Source organism: Centruroides vittatus, unplaced genomic scaffold (assembly GCF_030686945.1).
Source record: "Centruroides vittatus isolate TY-2023 unplaced genomic scaffold, ASM3068694v2 contig_2818, whole genome shotgun sequence".
Classification (NCBI taxonomy): Eukaryota; Metazoa; Arthropoda; class Arachnida; order Scorpiones; family Buthidae; genus Centruroides; species Centruroides vittatus.
In genome coordinates this window covers 574,137-598,158 of record NW_027121792.1, presented here as the reverse complement: position 1 = coordinate 598,158, position 24,022 = coordinate 574,137, and the positions used below count along the sequence as shown (strand labels likewise).

At 30.1% G+C, this 24,022-nt stretch overlaps 2 protein-coding genes across 2 annotated transcripts in view; both read left to right on the top strand.

The window, feature by feature from the left end:
* LOC136972146 (tetraspanin-5-like) overlaps window positions 1-3,423 on the top strand; it is a 30,017-nt gene extending 26,594 nt beyond the window's left edge. Inside the window, 2 exon segments of the mRNA XM_067266699.1 lie at window positions 2,736-2,852; window positions 2,998-3,423. Of these exon segments, the coding sequence (XP_067122800.1) occupies window positions 2,736-2,852; window positions 2,998-3,066 (186 nt within the window). The 3' untranslated portion in view covers window positions 3,067-3,423.
* A 3,730-nt stretch (window positions 3,424-7,153) lies between these two features.
* On the top strand, window positions 7,154-23,889 carry LOC136972144 (cyclin-dependent kinase 1-like). The gene is made up of 7 exons (XM_067266697.1): window positions 7,154-7,229; window positions 19,090-19,149; window positions 19,218-19,374; window positions 19,855-19,978; window positions 23,039-23,373; window positions 23,445-23,586; window positions 23,661-23,889. Exons 2-7 carry the CDS (start codon window positions 19,113-19,115, stop codon window positions 23,757-23,759), a joined length of 894 nt encoding a protein of 297 aa, XP_067122798.1. The 5' UTR covers window positions 7,154-7,229; window positions 19,090-19,112; the 3' UTR covers window positions 23,760-23,889.
* Window positions 23,890-24,022: the final 133 nt, after the last annotated feature.

The window sequence follows — 24,022 nt, the reverse complement described above, 5'->3', positions numbered from 1 at the left end:
GCCACTAAAACAGCAGAATGAAGACAAATATAAAGTAAAGCCTGGTGTCTATTGAGTACGCTTCATTGTGTAATAAGGATAAATATACATAGATAAAAGACACGGTTTCAAATTGGAAGAAAATCAAATTATATATCATGCCCGCTTTGTGTTTTCTTCAACTTGACAAAATTATTAAAAGTGATGATTTTATACGTGATGTTATACACCAGTATAATAATGTTGAAAATACACATAATCAAGGATGGATACAAAAGGAGTGACTCTAAGGTCTTTTTCTTTACTGCTAACAGGAGTTTATTTCTTTAAATAATGTTTATCTATATATATAATCGAAACAAGTTGATGATGATGATGATGATGATAATAATAATAAATATAGTTAAAGCAATAAACACATATGTCATTCCAGTACTTACATATTCTTTTGGAGTTATACATTGGATTCACACAGATCTTGAGCAACTCCAAAGAAAAACAAGAACAACACTTACTAAGCATAAACAACATCATCCTAAATTCGCCATAGAAAGACTAACCCTTCCACGTAGAGATGGCGGATGTGGTCTGATTGACATAGTTAACCTTCATTACAAACAAATACAGTCACTGCGAGAGTTTTTCTACAAAAAAGCAAGAAACATCACAATTACATAAAGCAGTAACTCTAGCAGACTCAAATAACACACCATTAAACTTACACTCACATCATATGGACACAACACAACATATAAAAAGCATAGACACCATTAAGCAATCGTGGGCTCGAAAGGCACTCCATGGCAGGCATCCTTATGATCTGGCCCAGGATTTTGTTGACAAAACTGCGTCAAACAGCTGGTTAGCTCGGGGATGCCTCTTTGGGGAGACGGAAGGATTCATGATTGCCATACAGGATCAGGTCATAAATACTAAAAACTACAGAAAACACATACTCAAAGATGCAACACTCACAAATGACACGTGCAGAAAATGTCACATCATGCCTGAAACTATACAACACATCACCTTTGGTTGCAAGCTCTTGGCACAGACAGATTATTTACACAGACATAATCAAGTAGCAAATATAATACACCAAGAGCTTGCAAAGAAACACAAATTAGTAGACATCCACAAACCATACTACAAATACATTCCACAGACAGTATTGGAAAACAACACGCACAAAATGTACTACGACAGAGCCATAATCACAGATAAAACAATTTACCACAACAGACCAGACATCACACTCATTGACAAACACAATAAAATCACATACATTATAGACATATCCATTCCAAACACTCACAATATACAAAACGCATGCACTGAAAAAATTAGCAAGTACACAGAACTTGCCCAGAAAATAAGGCATCTGTGGAGGATGGATAGGGTGCTTATTCTCTCCTTTACAGGTGTCATACCACACACACTACACAAAAGCCTGGGCACATTAGAATTGAATAGAAACACATACATCACACTACAGAAGGCCACTATATTGAATACATGTCATATTGTGAGAAAATTCCTGAATACAGACACACACTGATACACTTCTTTAATTTCTGTTTTGGTTACTATGCCTTGACTTTGGTCCGGCATGGTACACAGCCACTGGTGTTAACCGAGTATATCTCACTTAACCCAACATAATAATAATAATAATAATAATAATCAGTGCAGAGCCCAAATGGTAAGGAATTGAAAGTTGAAATTTGGTACACAGTTAGGGTACGTCACGAGGACGCACACTAAAAAGGGATTTTTCAAAATTCCTCCCCACGGGGAGAGAGACAGGATTAAGTCTTAACACTTCCATTAACAATGGAAGTGTCAAGTAACAATGGAAGTGTTACGTAACAATGAAATTGTTAACAGAAAGTGACGTGCAAGACGCAGATACAGTTTTTTTAGTTTTTGCGGGAAATGTTCGATTTCCGCAAAAACTAAAGACCCATTTTTAGACCCATCTAACAATTCTCTAATTAGTCTAGAAACAGGGGGACCCAATTCTTGCATTCTGTGAAAACGGGTAAGGTTAACTATAACGTAATAATCTTAATCTCCGCTATCGTTACTTTTGCCCGAGCAATGCCGGGCCTACCCGCTAGTATTTTAATAATTTTTAGCATTTTGTTTTTCAATTTTGTTACATGTTTATGTTTAAATTTATGTACTTTAAGTTATATTGCTTTAATAATTACACATGCTTTATTACATGAATTAAAAATTGCTTCTAAGATATACTCAATATGTCTTATAGTCTATGTAGAAAGTATTTCCCTTCTTACATAAAGTTGTTGCTCTTATTTATTTACTAACTATCACAGATCATACAAATAAATCTGCTATGCTGCATAGGCATGATAGCTCTGTAGCAAAGATGATAATGGAACTAAAAGTAAAAGGATTGCTTGATTAATTGAGTGATGCTTTATGCTTCATAATCTTAAATTAAATGTAGAAAGTTTAGATTACATAAGATAGAAAACTCAGTGCAAACAGACTTTGTAACTAAGCAAGATAAACATTAAGAAGATCGATATCAGAGTTTTATATAAACAATTTTTAGGACAAATGATCTTTCTGTCCATAATTAAAGAAAGAAAAATTCTGTTTTGATTTTGAACTGCAAAAATTGATTGCAAGTGATAAATGAAATAAAATACTTTAATCTATTGCATATTAAAATTGTTTAAAAATGAATAAGAATATTTAATAAATATATTACGTAATTTTATTTTTAGTCTGTGGATAAGTCTGCAGTCATATACGAGAAAGGATGTTTAAGGGCTGGAGAAGAATGGATAGAAGCTAATTTAGTACCTGTTGCAGGTGTAGCTGTGGCAGTAGCTGTTTTACAAGTATGTAACCGTAATTAAACAATCCAAAAATAATATTTTATACTTGTTCGTATTATGCTTGCAATAATATATTTATATATTATATATTAATTTAATTAATTATAATAACATTTTATGCTTATAAATTTAAATTATTTCTTTACAGATTTTAGGCATTTGTTTTGCTCAGAATCTGAGAGCCGATATATTTGCACAGAAAGCAAAATGGCAATGACATTTACTTTCCCAGAGAGTTTGAAATATTCAAACTCCAAATATTGACTGTAAAATACACAATGCCAGTAAGAGTTAATTTTTACCAACAATAACAACTATGGGAACAATGCCGTACACAGAACGAATAATAATTTCAATCTGTGTTCCCCTTGTAAAATATCTTCAAAACCACAACTAGTCTCACTTGCTGTCTTTCATAATCATTTATTACCAAATATGAGATTATCTCATTGTCGGTATTAATTTTAAAATGAAACATATAAAACAAAAAAAAAACAACAATAACGATTCTTAAAAATAATAGCCAATTAGGTTAAAAGCATTTTTAGGTATTTTTAAATTATTCTTATATTATCATGTACTGTACATTTAAATATTCTTTTTTATATATAAAGAATCATAATTATAGAATAATTTTTTTTTATTATATACATAACTATTGTAGATAAATTGTTTACTATAAATAGATAAAATGAATTAATATACATTTTATGATTTAATTTTTATATATACAATATATACAAATATATATAATGTAAAAAATAATAAATCAAGCAATAGTAGAAGTAAATTTTACATTTTATGTTAAAATTTTTACTGATTGTGAGTAGTGTACATGTATTTTACAAGTGTGAATCTTTAAACATGTATGGAATCCTGTATGTGTTATGTACATTTCGTCGATTTACTGTAATTTTTCAGTATTGATTTAAAAGTTCCTACGTTTTAATTTTCAACGTCGCAGCTTTAATTTATTATTTTTTAAATATGTAATATACAACTGCCTCCTTTTTTTGTTTAGATGTCTTTACGTAGAGCATTTTGTTGCGAAATATCAAACTATTATATATTAAATAAAAGGCATTCTGAAAAATTCAAAAAAATATATACAATGAAAATTTTTTAAATAAAATATTTGTATGTAAAAGAAATTAAATACTCATCTAAATTATGGATCTGAAGTAAAATTCTTTTTTTGCTTATTATTTTAATGTATTCTTTCAATTAATAGGAATTACATAATGTTCTATAGGAATTTTTTGTGTATTTTGAACATTACACAATATGTATAACATTTTTAATGTTTAAAAAAAATATATATATATTAATAAATATTTAAAAATAAATAATTCCAACAAATAGGAGTTACAAATTATTAATTTTTATTTCTTCATGTAAATAATTTCCTATTAGGGATAAATAAATTGGACCACACTTTCCTTTTCCAAATGTTATTGTAATTAATACAATAAAACAATTTATGTTGTATTTATTAAGTTTAAAGTATAAAATACAGTAGAGCATCGATTATCCGACTTAATTGGGGACTGGGGTTGGTCGGATAACTGAAAAGTCGGATAACCGAAAAGTATGAACAAATACATTATTAGTATAGTGTATTAGGCCTGGTTTAAATACTGGCCTCCCTTTCATGGTCGAGCCAGTGCTGCCAGCTAAAACATGCAAAAATTTAACAAAAATAATATTAAAGTAGCCAAGACATGACCAAATATTGTAGCTCCATATCACTAACGGACATTTGAATTTGCCGACTAGAACGCGGTCGGTTAATCGGGGGTCGGATAATCGATGCTCTACTGTATTCACTACGTAAAATAGATTTGTGCGCTGAGTGTATTCTGTTATAGTAATTGGATCCATAATTTTCTTTATTAACTGTAAAAAATCGATTTTAATTTATAAAACATATATTAAATTTTATGAATATTTATTAATATCGTCACTTATGAATTTTTTTTTTTCACTTTCTACAGAAAAAAGATTGACATTTGGTAGCTACACAAAGCTTTTCTAGAACCAAAATAAAATGATGATTAATCTAACCCCTATTTGTAAGTTTACCACTCGTTACCATTCATTAGGACAAAAGCAAATTTGCATATTAATAAAATGGATTTGTTTGTTTATCAAATACCGACGGGTCGAAAAACCCTTAAAACTTTTCCCTAAAACCCATCCATATACGTCGGGTCACCGGCCGCCCATCTTGGACTTGTCTCAATCGTATTGGGCATAGAAATGTCACCACGCGAATTATAGTTGTCTATTCATGCATTACTTTATAGTTTATCGGTTTTTTAAAATAAAGTATTTTTTAAATGGGAAACTCGTGTTAGCGCTTATAGCGTGAGCCCCCGATAATTCTTTAACCGGTGCACGTCTGGCACGAACACTAGGCTGACGCTTTATCCATCCATTCATTCGTGATGTCTTAAAATTGCTTGAAGAGATCCAAATGATACCGGAACATGTTCGATAATGTCCCTAATTATTAAACGACGATCATTGAGCGCCAAATCTCCGACTCGAGCGACGTGTTGTTCATCAGTTGAAGTGGATGGTCTACAAGAGCGTGGTTCATTTTCGACGCGTTCTCTGACTTCCTCGAACATCTCGCACAACTCAAAAACTTGCTTTTGATAGTCTATCGTCACCAAAAGGTTCCTGCAACATTTTTAACGTTTTTGCAGTAGTAATTCCATTGCAAAAACAAAATCGAATGCACGCTCTTTGCTCGATTACACTCGACATTTTGAAAAATCGCCGACGCAAAAATTACTTAGTCTGTTGGTGGAGACGATCCTCGTCGGTTTTATATAGGGTATAAAACGTTTGTCTCTCTGTTCTTTGTTCGATCTGCTCCAAATTATTTTTGTTTAACTCTGTATCTAAAGAAAATATAGACTCTCGCGAAACCTGGACTTCTTTCTCCTGATATCATCCCCCCTTATTAACCGTATGTCCGATCCGCACCAAATTTTTCATGCTTATTCTCTGGGACTCTAGAGTATTTTAAAATATATTTTTCTCAAAGTAATTTGATTATTCCGAAAAACCCGTGGAACATTTTCATTATATCAAGTTCAAATCCAGATAAAGAATTCGCCGTTCAGTAGAAAATCGTATTCCAGTCTCGACACTGGGTGTGGAACTACCCACTACTAATTTAAAACGAGATGGCTTTATTATCTTGAAGGCCAATGACTCTATTCCTAATGCGACAACAGTTGTCTCCCCGTCAGAGCTAATGATGAATCGCTGCCCGAATACATGTCTGGATTAACTAAACCCGGATTTCGCGAAAGCAATATGAAATAAACAAGTCGAAAAATCAATCAGACCGCGGTTCTTCGAGATTTCGAGTCTTTGCCCCTTTGGATCTTGTGTGTGCCCTCCGTACGATAAATCCGTGTGTGAAGATTTCCTCCGTAATGAGTTCCTGCGACGGTGACTGATGGAAAACCCTCACCCAGAATTTTTTCCGTCGTCGATGTCCTGCAAATGATGATCAAGATTCGGGAGCGCATGGATCAAGTGACGATCCACCGAAGACAAATGAAAAAACTACAAAAAGACCACATTCCATTGATTCACCAAGCAAGACCCGTTCGAATCAAGCGTCTCCCTGTTTGGATGGAATAACTGTTATTTAAGGGAAGAAATGCTATGTATTTGGACTTTTGGACTACGAGTATGAGGCCGCGGAGATTAGAGCCGAGGGGGGAGACGACAATTTCGGTTCCTACGACTGTTATTCCTGTATGTGTTCGAATTGCTGTAATAAAAGAGTATTACAGTTCCCAAGTGTGGCGGCTGTGTTGATGTTATTCTTGTACAGCAGATACACTACTTTCATTCCATGCTGAAAAGAATCTGTTAATTCCATTGAACGTGACATTTTGCATTGGCCGTTCGGAGTTCCGGCAAATGTATTTATAACCGATATAGTAATTTATTACCTACGTGCATTTTGTATACGATCTGAAAATTAAAAAATTATTTTTATATTAAAATAAATTACAACAATAACGATTATGGATAAATATTGTAAGACGACAATCGAAAATTAAACAAACAATTTGCGTAATATCAATATTGTGAATCGTAATTTAGTGGATTCCATTCATAAATTTAACTGCGGGAATCGTTTTTAAATAACTTTTAATATAATAATCTGCCTTTCGTTTATGTGTTATGTTTATAACCAGAAAATCTTAGCGGAAAAAAAAAATATGGAAGACGATTAGAAAAAAGAAATTTTTTTAAGATATTTAAATTTGAGTAGATGGCGTTTCGGTCGTACCAGTGTTCAGCGCGTGTTTCGAAAACAGTTGTAACGAACTTTTGTTTTGTTTCGTGGTAAGATTAAATTTTCATTATCCGTTCGTATTTTAAATAGATCGGGATTAATAATTTTGTTTTAAAGTAAATTACTTCGTATATTCTTCCATATTTTGCCTTATATATGGGAATTTGTGTTTCCGTTAAAAGAACTAACCATTTAAAAATCCTTCTGTTGTCGGATATCATCAGTTAAAATATTTAATTTTATTGAAATTTAATTCGTTATACCGTTTTAAAGTAGAATTTAAATATAAATCCGAGAACGCCAATCGGTTGACTTTGGAAAAATGTACTGGTTTTCAAACGTCTTTATCTTTTTCTATGTTATTACTGTTTTATGAGTAATAATAGTACTGGTTCTGATCTTTGGAGGGAATCAACTGAAAATAATGGATTTCTAGTCTTGTCCTGATTAAACAACATTAATAACTTCAAAGCTTATTGTATAAATTTGCCTTTTACAGATTTTTTTTTATTCATTTTTTAAGTCTTAATTTTTACAGTTACCAGAGTTTATTCAAAATATGTTATATCTACGTAGCCAGGTGCTGAAATTTGCCATAAATTTGGCTAGGTACTTACCAAATTTGCCAAGTACCTAGTCGTATTGGGGGTTCCTACGAAAGTTGGGGAAGTCCTGGAATTTTTGTTATTGTTTGGAAAAAGTCTGGGAATTTGCTTCCTCATTGATTTTTTGCCAACAGTACGTTTGACCGAGTGTAGCCGTCGGTGGGTGGCGAGAAGTGATGCGGTGCGATATGACTTACGAAAAGGGATGCAGAATATAATTTCTCCCCTGAGCTTACGCAAAATCTTCCAAAAAATTTACAAAGTAAACAGAATGATAAATAATTTAAATGGTATTATTTATCATTTTTTATTTTAATAATTTCGATTGGGTAACAAAACAATTTGATTTTTTTCCAGTTTATTAATATTTTATAAAGTTTGGGAAATTTATTAAGAGATAAATTTAATAAATATGTACTTTTGTACATGGATTATATAGATTCATGTACAAAAGTATATATGAAATGCTTAGTTTCATTACACAGATGCTAAAATGTATACCTGTTTCAATGTCTGCAGAAATCGGGTTAGCATTTTAAGAAGTGACCAGAAAAATTGGACTCTGAAAACAAATGTTTAATAAGAGGATGTTCTAGCACTTCAAGAAACGGCTTGACACTTCTTGAAATGCAAATTTCAGCATATGACTATGATGTATGTATGTATTGCTACATACAATGTAATAAAAGTTGTATTGAAAGATGTAAGTTATGGAAAGATTTTTTAATATAAACATTTTTTTAAAGTTTATTTTATTTAACTCTTTAAATGTGAAACCGAACCAAAATTGGCTTAATTCGTTCGAGACAAAATCGGCTTAAGGGAAAGTTATTTGACTGGTTTTGTTTTACAAATTTCCTTTGTAATCTGAGGGATATAAAAACAATTTTGTTTCCCCAAATAGAAGGAAGCTAAATCTTCAAGAGCTTGATGCCATTGAGAGCATTGCTAACTCATTTCCTTGAAGCACTGCATGCAGCAATCCTCATGGCAGTCTCATTGGTTCGAGGTTAAATCTGCAGCACTTGTATTAGTTGCTTTTCTCACTGCAACAAGATGGCTGCCTCTACAGTGAAAATCTACAAAGTTGAATTCTTATATAATATGGCAGTAAAATTGTAAGGTTTTGATCATTGTTAATTGATATTCTGTTTGAACTAATGAATATTTTAAAAGAAAAATACTTATTAGTAAAATAAAAGATTGACAAAATTTGTTTAAAATGTTTTACTATCTACTTTATGTTGCAGAAAGAAGCTGCATACATTAAATTTAAATTATTGATTTTTCCTCTCAAACAAAGCCTTATGTCATAAAAATGAATTACTTTTAAAATGTTCTAAATTAAATAATTCACAATGTATTAAGACATTCTAACAGGTGGATTGAGATCTGCCATTTTGGAACTGCATTGCTGCTCTTGTGTATGTTGTTAAAAAACCTTCAGCAATGATTATAGCACTTTTGCAGGGAAAGCAGCTGTGCTGTAAATTATGATGTACTATACTTAGTTATATGGTATGATTATAAAGTTGCTCCTCGGTGGGCAGAAAACAGGAGGAGTTTCCGGGAACTAAGTAATGGCAAGGTTGAGGTAGAAGTTTTAAATGCGAAAACGTGTACGTTGGATGTTTGGCGCTGCTTTCCCATAAGCCTAGAAGTTTGGCAATGGCCTTTGGAATGTCGAGCACGATTCCACCGACTTTCCGAATGCCATTGCCAAACTTCTAGGCTTATGGGAAAGCAGCGCCGAACATCCGACGTACACGTTTTCGCGTTTAAAACTTCGGCCTCAACCTCGCTAATGATGTTACAGGCAGACCATGTGTTGAAAGAGTCACCGCAGATTTTAATAATCTCCTATTTGATGAAAACCCAATTTTCGGATAATTGCTTTTATGCAGTTTTCCCTCAGATACATAGAAATTTATTTTTCACTTTATTACATGAAGTGCTAGAAAATGTCCTCCATTTTTGAGAGACAATCAGACTCTTCTGCAAAGAGAAACTCTTCTCAAATGGTGAGTAGGTCAAGAAACTATGCAGCATCACTCAGCGAAATGATGTTTATGGCACTATATTGTCTGTTTTGAATGGTACTAAGTTATGATGTCATCATTCGGTTGAGCCACATGGATATAACCCCCTGTGGAGCAACTTTATGATCACACTATAAATCTATACTAAATTTTGAGAAAGTTATAACCATAAAGTAATCATGGATTAGATATCTCGGAATTCACTGTTATTGAGCATTTTCTAATGTCTCTATTATACTTTTCATTCTCAGCTATCCTAAAAAATTTCTTAGAAAATTTTTATTTTTCTGATGAGAAATGAGAAATTTTATAGTATTTCAAAATTAATTTAGAAAATCTATTAAAATTTTAATTTATTTGAAGAATTGTCTATAAGTCTGATCTATTTATTTAATCCAATGGAAAGTAACACATCAAACATGGGATGGAGATCACAAAAATGTCCAAAGTGGATAACCAATCAATGGCAGCACTAGTTGTGTGATGGATCCTGGCTAGAATACTAAAGTGCTAATAAGGACATTCCTTGATGATATACTATATTGTATGGAAGGTTTTGCAATATAAATGGAAATCATCCTTATAGCAACTGTAGTTGCAATAAGGATGAGTTCCATTTGTAGAAAAAGTGTTTGTTTTCCATGTTTGGATTTTCTTATTACAAAAACCAGGAGGTTTAATAGTGGGATCTTGGATTAGACTTATTTAAATAGTTGGATGGTCTGAAGCTCATACAGTAACTTACGTAGGCAGATCAAAAAGTAAGTTGCACTAACTTGCCGCAAGAGCGCGCTGTGTGTCGTAATCTTGGGCAATGCGGAGAAAGGGACAGTAACTGCTCAGACGTCCGATAGGAAGGTTGGTATGGTTTCCCGTCTTGTTGTGTGTGGATAACGGGCTAGGATCAATGGTGTCATCTGGATGTTCACTCCACATTGGAGGTGCGTGCAACAATCAGATATCTATGGGCCAAACGGATTAATTGCACGGACATTCATTGTGAAATCACTGCTGTATATGGTGAGCATGCAATTTCTCGGCAAGTTATTGTAAAGTGGTGTCAACAATTTGAAGCCGGACATACGGATATCACAGACGAATATCGCAAAGGCAGGCCCGTAACATCCAGTACTATTGCAAATGTTGACCATGTGGATGCTATCATTAGAGAGAGTCGATGCATAAAACTGTGGGAAATTGCCAGCATGCTGAACATTTCGTATGGCAGTGTGTTCTCCATTGTTCACAAGGACGTTGGATTTCGTAAACTGTGTCAAAGATGGGTCCCACGTCTTCTCACCGATGATCACAAGGGACAACCTTTCCAATCCTTACTGGCATTTTTGCAATGGCGAATCATCACAGGGGATGAAACGTGGGTCTACCACTTCACCCCCGAAACGAAGAGAACATCGATGGAATGGGTGCACACCTCATCACCACAACGAAAGAAGGGCAAGGTCCAACCTTCATCAGGAAAGGTTATGGTGACAGTGTTCTTTGACATGGAGGTATGGTGCACGTGGAATTTATGCCGAAAGACACGACAGTCAACTCTGCTTCGTATTGTCAAACGTTGAACCGGTTGCGTAAAGCAATTAAAGAGAAGTGCCGGTGTGATTTTGATGCACGATAACGCAACACTCCACAAGGCCCGCCAAACATGTGAACTGCTGCAGCGATTCAAGTGGGAGGTATGGCAACATCCTCCATACAGTCCCGACTTAGCGCCATGTGATTTTCATGTTTTTGGTCACCTCAAAAAGGATCTCGGTGGACAATAATTCCGAAACGATGAGGAGGTGAAAGCAGCTGTCTCCGGGTGGTTACATAGTGCTGGAGGAGATATCTATGCATCTGGAATCGAAAAGTTGGTTGTCCGTTCGGAGAAATGTTTAGAGTCTCTTGGGAACTATGTGGAAAAGTGAACTTACATTGTATGCTGTCATAGCTGTGTTGCTTTTGTATAGGTGGTTTAATAAATGGCCATAACTTACTTGGAAGTGCAACTTACTTTTTGATCTGCCCTTGTATCATGTTTAACCTCATATCTGATTTAAAAATATCTTTAGATTTGATAATACTACTATGGTTGTTTTCTAAAATATACAAAAATATGATATACATCAAGTCCTCATTTACTGTCATTGATTGGAAACTGACGTTAAGTGAAAAGCTATATATATACATTAAAAAGCAAAATGTAATGCTTGTTTGATAATCAGATTGCATTTAATTACAATAATCAATTTGGGATGTTACAGTTGAATGTAACTGAAGGTCAATGCCTGATATATAAATGTACCAACATCATACATTACTGATAACACTATTCATCAGTGATGCAATAATAATAATAATCTGGCAATACATTTATAACAAGTGTTTTCAGCCATTTTAAATGGCCATTGTTAGGTTTTAGAATAAAATTATTGAAAATACAAAAGTTATATAGAAGAACAAAAATATTAACAGTTAATCAATTAAATAATTACATATTTGTTGCTCAACTATGTGACTTGTATTTTAAATAGTTTTGTTCTAAAACCTAATGACGACCATTTCAAATGGGTGAAAACATTTGTTATAAATATACTTTTGAATTATAGTTTGTTTTTAAATTGATGTATAATTTTTATATGTATATTGAAGAGCTGTTTTAAATGCAATTATTTGTGTAGTTATTTTGAAATAAATATGTGGATTATCATTATTTAGATTTTCAATTAATGAAAAAATCTTATTATTGATATAAAATAATGAAAAACATTATGGCAGGCCCTTGATTTAATGGATAGAAAAATTTGTTCTAAAGAAAGAGTTTAAATTGTTTTTAATTTTGTGAATGGAGCTTGCTTAGGATTAATGAGTCATCATTAGTGGTCGAACCACTCCATTAATTGTATAATTTTTGACATCTTTAATTAAAATAAAGTGTTTTTCTACTGTAAATTTATTTTTATATTTTTAACAATGTTTTAGCGGCATATATAAATTACTCAATGTACATTATTATATTATTCATAATTATATATTATAAGAAGTTTAATACTTCCTTACATTGTAAGTTTGTTATTAATATGTTTTTAAAGTACAGTAGATTTAATAGACTTTTGGTAATAGCAGACATCCCTTCCTGCAATTAGTCTATTTAAATTGAGTGCTCACTGTATTGATATTTATAAAATTAAAATATGGAAAAAACCTGCCTATACACATTTATGTATTTTAGGCAAAAGTAGTTTTTAACAGAGATTATAATATCCTGTATTGTGCACTATTATATTTGAATAAAAACTACATGCAAGAAAAATATGTAGTTTGTTTTAAAAAGTTTTGAATGCTTTCTTTTTCTATATTTTGTAAATAAGTTTTATAACAACAAACTTTATGAAAATACATAAATATCGTCAAGCTTGATAAAATCTTAACAATAGAAATATCTTTGTCAAATGATTTTAGCAGAACTGATGGTAAAGATCTTAAAAAATTGAGTAGAATGTAAATATGGTAATATGTAATAACTAATAATTACTATATTTACACTCTACTGAAAGATTATTCACATTCATATTTATATATGCATGCATGTTCATATACATATATGCATACATTGATAACTGATAAATTACAACTACAGTAGAGCAGGGGTGGCCAACAAGTCGATCGCCAAGCCAATTTTGGTCGATCGCTAGCGATGTCTTGACTTAATGTATTATATTTGTAACCGAACGCAACTGTATGCATGCAGTTATGACTCGACTCATAAGCAGTGAGTGCACTTCGTACTGAAACAGTGTATAAACATAGTATGTATTTCACACTTCCCCCTCCCCACTTAGACTATGCCTATGACAACAAGTCGATCGCGACACATTTTTACAATAAAAAGTAGATCTTATGTGCACAAAAGTTGGCCACCCCTGCAGTAGAGCATTGATTATCCAAATACCGATCGACCAAAAGCGCTCCGGCCGGCAAATTCAAATTTCCACTAGCAGTATTTGGCTACGTCTTGGCTACAGTATTATTTTTTGTTGGTGTGTGTGTGTGTGTCTGGCAGCCAGAGAGGATACTTAAGGACGTGCCAGTATTTGAATGATGCTTTTTTTTCCTCCCTTGTGAGTTGCGAGTATTGCTTGTTTTGTGTGGTGTTTTTCTGAGGACTCTGTCAGGACATTTTTGATACTAGATTGACTTCCGAAATATAATTTTTTTGTTTTTATATTTTTCAATAAATTTATTTTGTTTATGCAAATAAAGAAATAATTTTTAATGATACAATAGCCACGATTATTATTTTAAAAAATTTTCGTTAGGCAACGGGGGAAATTTCAACATGGGATAGGTTAATTTATTTTTTTGTACACGATCATTTATCCGAACAACCCGGTTCCAAATTGTTTCGGATAATCGATGCTCTGTCGTATATTGTTTCCAAAATTTTAAGTTTAGATTATAACAACTTAAAATTGCTTTAATTTCATTTTATATATTTGTAGTTCATATAAATGGCAGTAGTAGTATACAAACTTTTTATGATGATTTGAGTAATAATTTTTGAAGTTATTGCAGTTTTAATAAACTAAATTACTCATTTTCATAAAATTGTCTTTAGTTTTTTATTTTAAAATTTAGTTGTTTAGTACATATTTTACTAGACAATTGTAAATTGCTCTCTTTGCTTGAGTAGTTGAACAAAAGATGGTTATTCAGTCAAAGTTTATTTCAGCTATAGAAATTAGATAGTTTTTCCAATTGTAAAGGAAATTTGTGGATAATAATAGTAAAGCATTAGTTATTTTTAAACTTACTATTCACCTCATTAAAACAATTTAGATGGACTTTTACCCAATTTAATAATCAAAATAAATATTTTTAAACATATTTTACACAGTCAATTAAATCAAAATTTGAAATTGATAGAGTAAAATTAGGTTTATAAAATATTTTAAAACGTAAATTGCATTATTTAATAATGCCCGAAAGTTGCTTTTAAGATTATTAGTTTAAATCTAGAAGTTGTAGTATTGGATATTTTTGCTTGTTGAAACTGGTTTTTGTAGTGTCCATAATAACTCGCCCAAGAATTTTTCCACAATATACTGATTATTGAAGAAGTTTATAAAGACATAAACGTGACGAAATTCATATTTCTAAAGACGTTAAACGTCTATAAATTTCTTTTGACGAATGACACATTTCAAAGTAATTTCTGAGACTTTAAACAACCTGTACAAGCTTACAGCACTTGTATACCAATTATCAAATATTGTAAATGTTCATTTCAAAATTGTGTTCTGTTTAATATACAGTATTAAGTGATAGAAATCATTGGTGAGATATAATTGTTTATTTTCACCAATTTTTTTTTATTTTTAAAATGTGGAATAACCTAATAAACTGTTGCTTTTATAAAACTACTTCCTTTGTCTTTCCTTCATTATCCATAATTTTTTAAATTAAAATGATATTTATATAACTAAAAATTTTATACAGATAAGTATCAATTTTAAGTGTTTAGAACTACGTTATATACAGATTACTCTGTATTCTGTTAAAATTAAAGTACGGCGTAATCTGTACTTTATATAACTATAATTGTACCATTTTAATTATAGTGTGTTGATTTCAATTAACTTTCATTGTGCCTATTATGTTTTTATTATAAATTTATAAGATTTCATTAAGAATCAATAATTGTAGAAAATATTAAGGTAGTAGCTCTTTGGCATTATCAAGTAATGATAAATCTTGTCTTTTATAGATCATTCAGCTTTTTTTTATATTTCAGGGTATTGTTTTTAAAAATAACGTATAGGTTATATGTAAATGTTATCTTCAAGACAAACGAATAAGATATAAATTATTGTAAACTTATTTTTCAATCAATAAATTAAGGATCACACGAAAATTTAATTATTTGATAAGATATAATGTAAAATAATGGAATCTTCTATTCTCACTTTCAGATATAAATATGGTAGCTTGGCTTTTTAGAAATAGTAATCCTGATACTAAAGTAAAAATACAATTCTTATTGTTAAAAAGCCATATTTTTAAATAAACAGAAAATAAAAACTTAATAGAATAAAAATAGAAATTGTCATGTCCTTATTAAAAATAAATTTTATTAAAAATTGTACGCTACATATAAATAGAAATGTTAAATTAGAAAAATTGTTTTAAATTTAAGAAGAGATTTGATGTAGTCATTTCATAAATTTATTTATATCCAAGTTGAAAGAAAATTTGCCGTATTGATGAATCCATAATTATGTAAAAGTGGAATGCAGCCATTTAGTGATAAACACTGAAATTTTTTAGATTAATAAATTGTCTTATTTATATGATAGATTCTCTTATTACGTGTACAATTTTAGTAGCCTATGATTTCAACAAATTAATAAATATAAAATATTTGGGAGAGAATTGAACTTTTATTTTCTCTATTATTTATGAATTTTGTATTTTATAAGTTTTTATTAATTGTATATTAAAATAAGATTAAACTGTTTAATTACTTTTCATAAATCAAACTACAGCTGACCCTTGATAATCCGACCGGTATGGGATCAAAGGGGTGTGGGATTGCCAAAAGTGATTACATATTTGGCATTGTTTTTCTAGCAGTAGCCTACAATATTCCTACATTTTATGAGTAAAATGCTGCCTAGCTTAATATGGAAATGAAACACCCATTTCGGTTAACTAAAACATGTTTATTAAAAGAAATATGGAAGCCAATAAATGTATGTACAGTATGTATAGGCATAAATAATACAGTACGTACAGAACCGCTCACGGAAAACACGAGAAATGTGTGTCGTCGTGTAAGAATTGGGTGGGGAGATTCGTGTCGCGACATCCTTCTGTGCAAGCACAGCTGGACGGGGACTATGGTGACCTTGACGGGAGGTGCGTCGGATTATCAAGGGTCGGTCGTATTTATTCTTTGAAATTTGAAAAAAAAATATACAAAATGCTAAATGGAATAGTGAATGAAAAATATATATTTTTTAAACTTGTGATCATCCCTATTTTAGTTATATATTACAGAAGTTTATAATTATAAAGTTAGCTACAATATAAAATTATTACTTTTAAGTATAATTCAAAAATTTCATATTCAGTTGCTTACAAGTTAAGTTTTTAGATTAAAGTTATAATTTTAAAATTTTGTATTGTTATTAATTTAAGCATTATGTAAAAATATTTGATTTCTCGTGAAGATTTACGGTAGAGTTTAATATTATGGAATATTCGTGTTTGTTTATTTCAAATTAAAAAATTTTAATGACTAAATTTATTGACGATTACATGTGCACTCTCACATTTGACCGTTAAAGTTATTTTTTCAGAATTAATTTTATAAATCTTCAAATGGTTGAAATATAAAACTAAGTGGAATAACTTTTAATATATACAAGTCTAAAGCTTTGTCATAATCAACTACGGTAAATTGATTTTATGTGACAGAACAGAACAACATTCACTCGAAATATCTCACCGAGGATACTTGAAAATGGCAAGATGTCAAAAACAGCAGGTTTTGCACTTCTAAATTTTAAAGGTAGTTTTAATGAAAATATCCAACTAACAAGTTGTGGTCGACTGTTGAAATCAATACCTTAACAAAAAAAGTGCATTTATCAAACATAGATAGAGAATAACAAATTTTCTGGTATTAAATTACAATAGAATAGAAACCTATTAGAGCAAAATACCATCACTGAAGAGAGAATGATTTTATTTTGTGGGGAAAAGGTTATAACATTGTTTTTTTTATATATTAAATTAGATTCACAGTTTAGATTTTGCAATTAAAATCTGATTAAATGCTTTTTATATTAATAATTTGAATAATTCTTATTTGCTAATTCAATTTTCGAATCTCACATTTTGCTGTCATCTGATTTTATTTGTGTCAAAGCAAATTCAATAATTTTATCTTCTTTCTATTTGTTATTAAATTTAATGTATTTTAATTAAATCAGGTTTTCAATTTATAACAATAGAACATGATCCAGAATTTGTTACAATATTTTATATAATTGAGATTTCTAGAAATACAGAAAAAAAGTATTGTGAAAAAGCATCATGATGATTATTTTAATAATTCTTGGTGTGTGTCCCAAAATATTTGTCTGAATAATGCCAATGACCAATTTTGCGTGCCATAAGCAATCTGCATTAAATTTTCGTCGAAATTTAATTCATGCAAAGTAAATGCCATAAAAATTTATCTGTATATTGTAATAATTTTGGCTAGTAAAGTGTTTGATTATCTTCAAGCTCTTAAGCAATTTATCAGAATTAATTAGACAACAGAACAAAAGCAATAAGCACAAAAACGGTTCTTTATCTTCAGATCACAAAAACTAGTGACTGATTGCTTTCTAAAGGCTTTCAAAATATTTTGCCACAAAAATCTGAATAAAAAATAGGAATGAATAAATAAGGATCGTCATTCATAATAATCTACCGATTTTTATCAATAAATTTGTTGATAAGAAAATCCACTGGCATTTTCAATCAAATTTTTTTATTGTTGCAATACATTAACATATAATAGGTTGAATAAATTTCTTTTTGCTTCAGAAATAAATTTGATTATAATAATAATTGTAAGTTATTTTTTAAAATTGTCAAAACATATTTAAAGGAATGCCATAAAAACAATTCTGAACTTTTTGAATGTTTTCAACGTATAGCGGAAAAACAATTGAAAATCGACGTTTAGATCGAAACGACGAAAATAAGTACGAAATTCGTTATTACGAATTTCTTAGTTATTTTTAAGAAAGACTACGTCCGAGAAAATTTGTTTTTATTTTCGGGTAATTATAGACGTTGCTTTCGGCACATCCTTTAATAATTACAGGTTACGAGACAATTTATGCATACAGATTAACATTTTTTTTTTTTTTTTTGAAAAAATAAAAGAAAATACCTAAAGTAGGAAGTTATAAACCTTTATAAATTTTCATATTTAATTACCATATCCAATTTAAAAATGAGTTAACTCATTTTAATATTTAGATTTTGGTTCATATTTAGAAGTAAATGTGATAAATGCAAAATAAATTTTAGAAAGTTCCAAGCTCCTTTGATCAAAAGTTTGTTCAAATTTTTAATAATAATAATGTTAGGTAATTATGTAAGTTCAGTCAGCCATTGATTTCATATTCTCTTCTTTGATAATGCACACTGCTTTAAATTTATTAATGGTATTTACTAAAAATATTTGTATTTTTAATTTGAAGAGAAAGAGAATTAGAGATTTGGAATGGATGATTACATAAAAGTAGAGAAGATTGGAGAAGGTAAAGTTGTATTAATTTATATATAAATTCACAAATTAAATTATTAATAATTAATATAAATGTTAAAGGAACATATGGAGTGGTATACAAAGGAAAAAACAGAAGAACTGGACAGTTAGTTGCATTAAAGAAAATAAGATTGGAAAGTGAAGATGAAGGTGTTCCATCTACAGCCATAAGAGAAATTTCACTATTGAAAGAACTGAATCATAGCAACATTGTTCGGTAAATCAGCTTTATTAAAGTTAATATTTTTTCAATAGAATCTAGTTTAAAATAAATTTTAAATATGAATAAAAGTATTATTATTTAAATGTAGATGGGAGCAGAATATTATAATCTTCATTATAAAAACTATACATATATATTAATAAATACCCACAACAAAATCTGATGAGTGTTTAGGGTACTAAGATGATTGATTGTTAATTTTTTCTAATATATAATATAAAAAATTATGCGAAATGTAAAAGAATTTAACTTTATCTTAAATAAGTTTCGGGGAAATTTTATTTCCATCTTTAGATTATTACTGTGTATTCAATTATTTAACTGTGAATATGATTAAAAATAAATAAAAGTATAAAAAAAAAAGTTTATAGTTGTTTAAAATGTAAGGGGGAAAATGATAGTAATTGCATTTCTATATACATAGATGATTATTTCTACATATATAGGCTATCTAACCAAATATTTATTTTTCAGTTTACAGGATGTACTCATGCAAGAAAATCGGCTGCATTTGGTTTTTGAGTATTTATCAATGGATCTAAAAAAATATTTGGACAGTATTCCTAGCGGGCAGTATATGGATAAGATGCTTGTCAAGGTATAGATTAAAATAAAAAACTGGCATTTGCTAGGATTTTATACAATTTCACAGATTTTAGAAAAATAACTTATTTAACTGAACACTTCAATTCTGAAATTTTATTTATTTTCTTCTTATTAATTTGAAAAGACCAATTTAAAAATTTTGTAAGTATTTGGAGTAAATGACATTCAAATTTGTAAGCCAATTAATTGGGATGTTATCTAGGCTTGAGGTTTAAATTTTTATATCTACACACGGTAGATTCCACTTATTGTAATCAATGATATTATTATCAGTTGGTTAATATTATTGAAATTAGCAGGTTCCAAAATGTTTGTTATAATACACTGTAATCAGAATTCAGTCATTGGTATCATTATATTTGGATAAATAGCATGAAAAGAAGAAACACTAATAGCCTCAGCATATGGCTAGCATGGAAAGAAGTTATTATCAGTCTTAATAATTAAAATGATTAACTTTAAACTTGTATTGTGAGCAAATAACCCGTGTTTTAATTGCTGGCATTATGCATTTTATGTCGAAGTTAGTAGCAGACAAAAACGATACTGAATGAATTTTTTTAAATTAATTAATGTTTGTTCAGATTCATACATTATTAAAAGGATATGTAGAAAAAACAATTAGTCAATAAAACCAGAATTTCTACTAACTTAACATCATGCAAAGTAAATAAAATGGTAATCAATTTAGGTGATTACAGTTTCCATTTAATTTGAAATTTCTGCTTTTATTTAATAACTTGAAAAAGATATTCAGAATGTTTTTTGCTTAATTGAGACTTTTCTTCTGAAACATTCCAAATTTTAGTAAGTTTTACAGTCCATTTTCCAGAAAAGCCTTTTGTTGGTTTTATTTACTAAACATTTATTCATATTATAATCATATGAAATGGACTCTACAAAATGGAAAATAAATATTTGGAACATTAAAATTTAGTTGGAAACAGAAAACTTTTAGGTACCAATGATTTAACATGAGCTGAATAAAGTGGAATTTTTCAGTATAAAACAGTATTACAATTTAACTGCTAACTTGCAAATTTGAATTAGGGTTGACTTCTCAATAGCAAGAGCTATTCTATTATTTCCTTTAAGATGCTACTTTTCAGACAATTTAAATATAGCAATACAAAACCAATGTTTCTTTCCAACTGCCTAAGTTTAATAATAGTATTGTACATGTTTTTAGGGAAACTTGCATTCTAGTTTGGAATACATTAATTTTACCAGAATTATTTAATAATGAATCTTTGAGAAAAATATTTTAGGGCAAAATGCTTCCATTTCCTACATAAGAGCCAGACAAAAGAAGCAACTATATCACTGAATAAATTCTTGGAACTAGCCAGATATCAGTATATCATTACACAGTCATAGAATGTTTTTTAATTTCTATGGTACTGGGTTTTATAGATTTCCCCCTCTATACCATCTCAGTATTTTCAATATGTTTGAAACACAATAATAGTTAATTATATATATATAATATATTTTTTTAAGGACAAACAGTTCTAAATAACATTACCCTCTATAAAATGGAAATCTACCAGAACAAAATTCTAGCATGTTACACTAGAAATTAAAACTTATATCTACAATGTATCTTTTTATTGCATATCACCCATATGTAGTTAATTTTTCTAAATCTATGGATAAATTATACATTATAATATATTTATGAAAAATTTTATTAAGTAAATGATCACACTTCAGTAAAGAACTCAATTGTTGAAACCTAAAAATATGCTAAATATATTTCGTGGCATATAAGATAGCTTTTAAAAAGGCTAAAACTTCATACATAAGATGTGGGGTAATATTTTTTCTTCTTACTCCCATAGGCTAATGAATTTCCCAAATAGCCCAACACGTAAAAAAAAATGACGATGTTTCATTAAACATCATTTGCATGTATGAATCATTAAAATATTATTGTGGAGTTAATAATTTTTTTAAATTTTAATAATCTTTTCTCCCGATAAATAAAAACATGCATTCTACTTCTTAATTTTTAACCACAATACAGTAAATATTATGTTGGGCTGAGTCTCAGAGCATTATGGCTTAAATACACTGAATACTTTATCAGCACAGAATATTAGATCGTCTTACACACACACACACATCATATTTATGGTATATATTACGTGTATATAGATCTTCTCCAAATATAAAGGATATACCGCATTTACTCACATATAAGACAAGGTTTTTGATTCATTTTTTACTGCTTCAAAAACCTAGGTCGTCCTATACACACGTGTGAAGGATTCTTTGTTTTTTGCAGTAATTTTTGTGTACTGTGTATTTGCATTTTTTACCAGATGCTCACCTTCTGGTGTTTAAAAACAAAGTATTTTATCCGGGTCGTTTACTCCTGACAATACACAAGAAGGATTCAAAGCTGAATAGCAAATAGGAAAAGCAAAGCTTTTGAATTGAATTCCAAAATCATACGGAAGCCGACGTAAGTTTTAATCTATTCCCGCGTGAAAACAATGATTATTCGGAAATCAGAATTTGGAGAAACTCGTAAGTGTAATTGACGGAGAGTTGGTTCGACTGTTGATAACTGACATAAAAGGTTTCCGATTGTCCAGCTTTACATGAAGAAATTATGTTGTCAATTTTACAAGATTTTTCCTTAAAGTTTAAAATGCCAGTAATTTCTTCGGGTCAATGTGTGCATTTATGTGCATTTGATATTTTATTTGTGATGTATTAATACAATTTTAATTTTATTTTGTTTAATCTAATTTTCTTTATTTTGATCTTTGAAGTCACACCTCGTCCTATATGAGAGTAAATATGGAATATATCCTTTTCTGTTTTTCTAGATTGTTTCCTGTGTTTAATTGCTCTGTTAACATTAATTTCTAAGAAATAGGATGGTAAAATTTTGGCATTATTTGAGAAATGTTAGATGCAGTTTTATGATCTATAGAATAAACTGAATGCATATATTAATTAGTTAATTTAATATTAGTCTGCATATAAATTTTACTTAATAATAAAGCTAATTGAAAAACGTTTTTTGTTTTATGCCGTTAAGAGTTATCTGCATCAGATTTTACAAGCTATAGTATATTGCCATCAACGTCGAATTCTGCATCGAGATTTGAAACCACAGAATTTACTAATTGACCAGAAAGGAATGATCAAGATTGCAGACTTTGGTTTGGCTCGAGCATTTGGTATTCCTGTACGAGTATATACGCACGAAGTTGTGACTCTCTGGTATAGAGCACCCGAAGTTCTTTTGGGATCGCCTCGTTATTCTACTCCCGTAGATATATGGAGCGTCGGATGTATTTTTTCCGAAATGGCTAATAAGAGGCCACTTTTTCACGGTGATTCGGAAATTGATCAGCTTTTCCGGATATTTAGGTAAAATTTTAAATTCCCGATTTTTTTGAAACAATTGTTTGAGTTATTTGAAAAACTGTTTTTCTTTTCAGAACTTTAAGTACTCCAACTGAAGATATATGGCCTGGAGTTTCTCAGATGCCCGATTATAAACCTATTTTTCCCAGGTGGAAACAAAATATACTTATCACAAATGTACCTCAACTAGATACTAGTGGCATTGATTTACTTCAGGTCAGTAGATACTCATATAATAATCATCATTATCATTATTACAAAAGAAAAACTCCTCTTATTTTTTCCCACAGAAAATGCTTGTTTACAATCCATCAGAACGTATCTCAGCTCAAGCGGCTTTAACACACAGTTACTTTGATGATTTAGAATCCAAGTGTGAAGCATTGTAACATTTGGAACAAAAGCTATCTGAAATTTGTGCATAGTATTTTGCTTTGGTTTTTTTTATTATTATATACATATCATTTAATTTTTCAATTATGTTTATTTTATTTGAAATAAAGTAATTTCTATTCTTAATTAATTCTACAAAGCACAATTTTGTACATAATTTCTTTTGGAAAAAACATACAATAAATATTTTAGTAGTAATTTACCAGCAAATTCGGAATTTTTACATTTATGCAAAATATCTCTATTTTTATCATGCCAC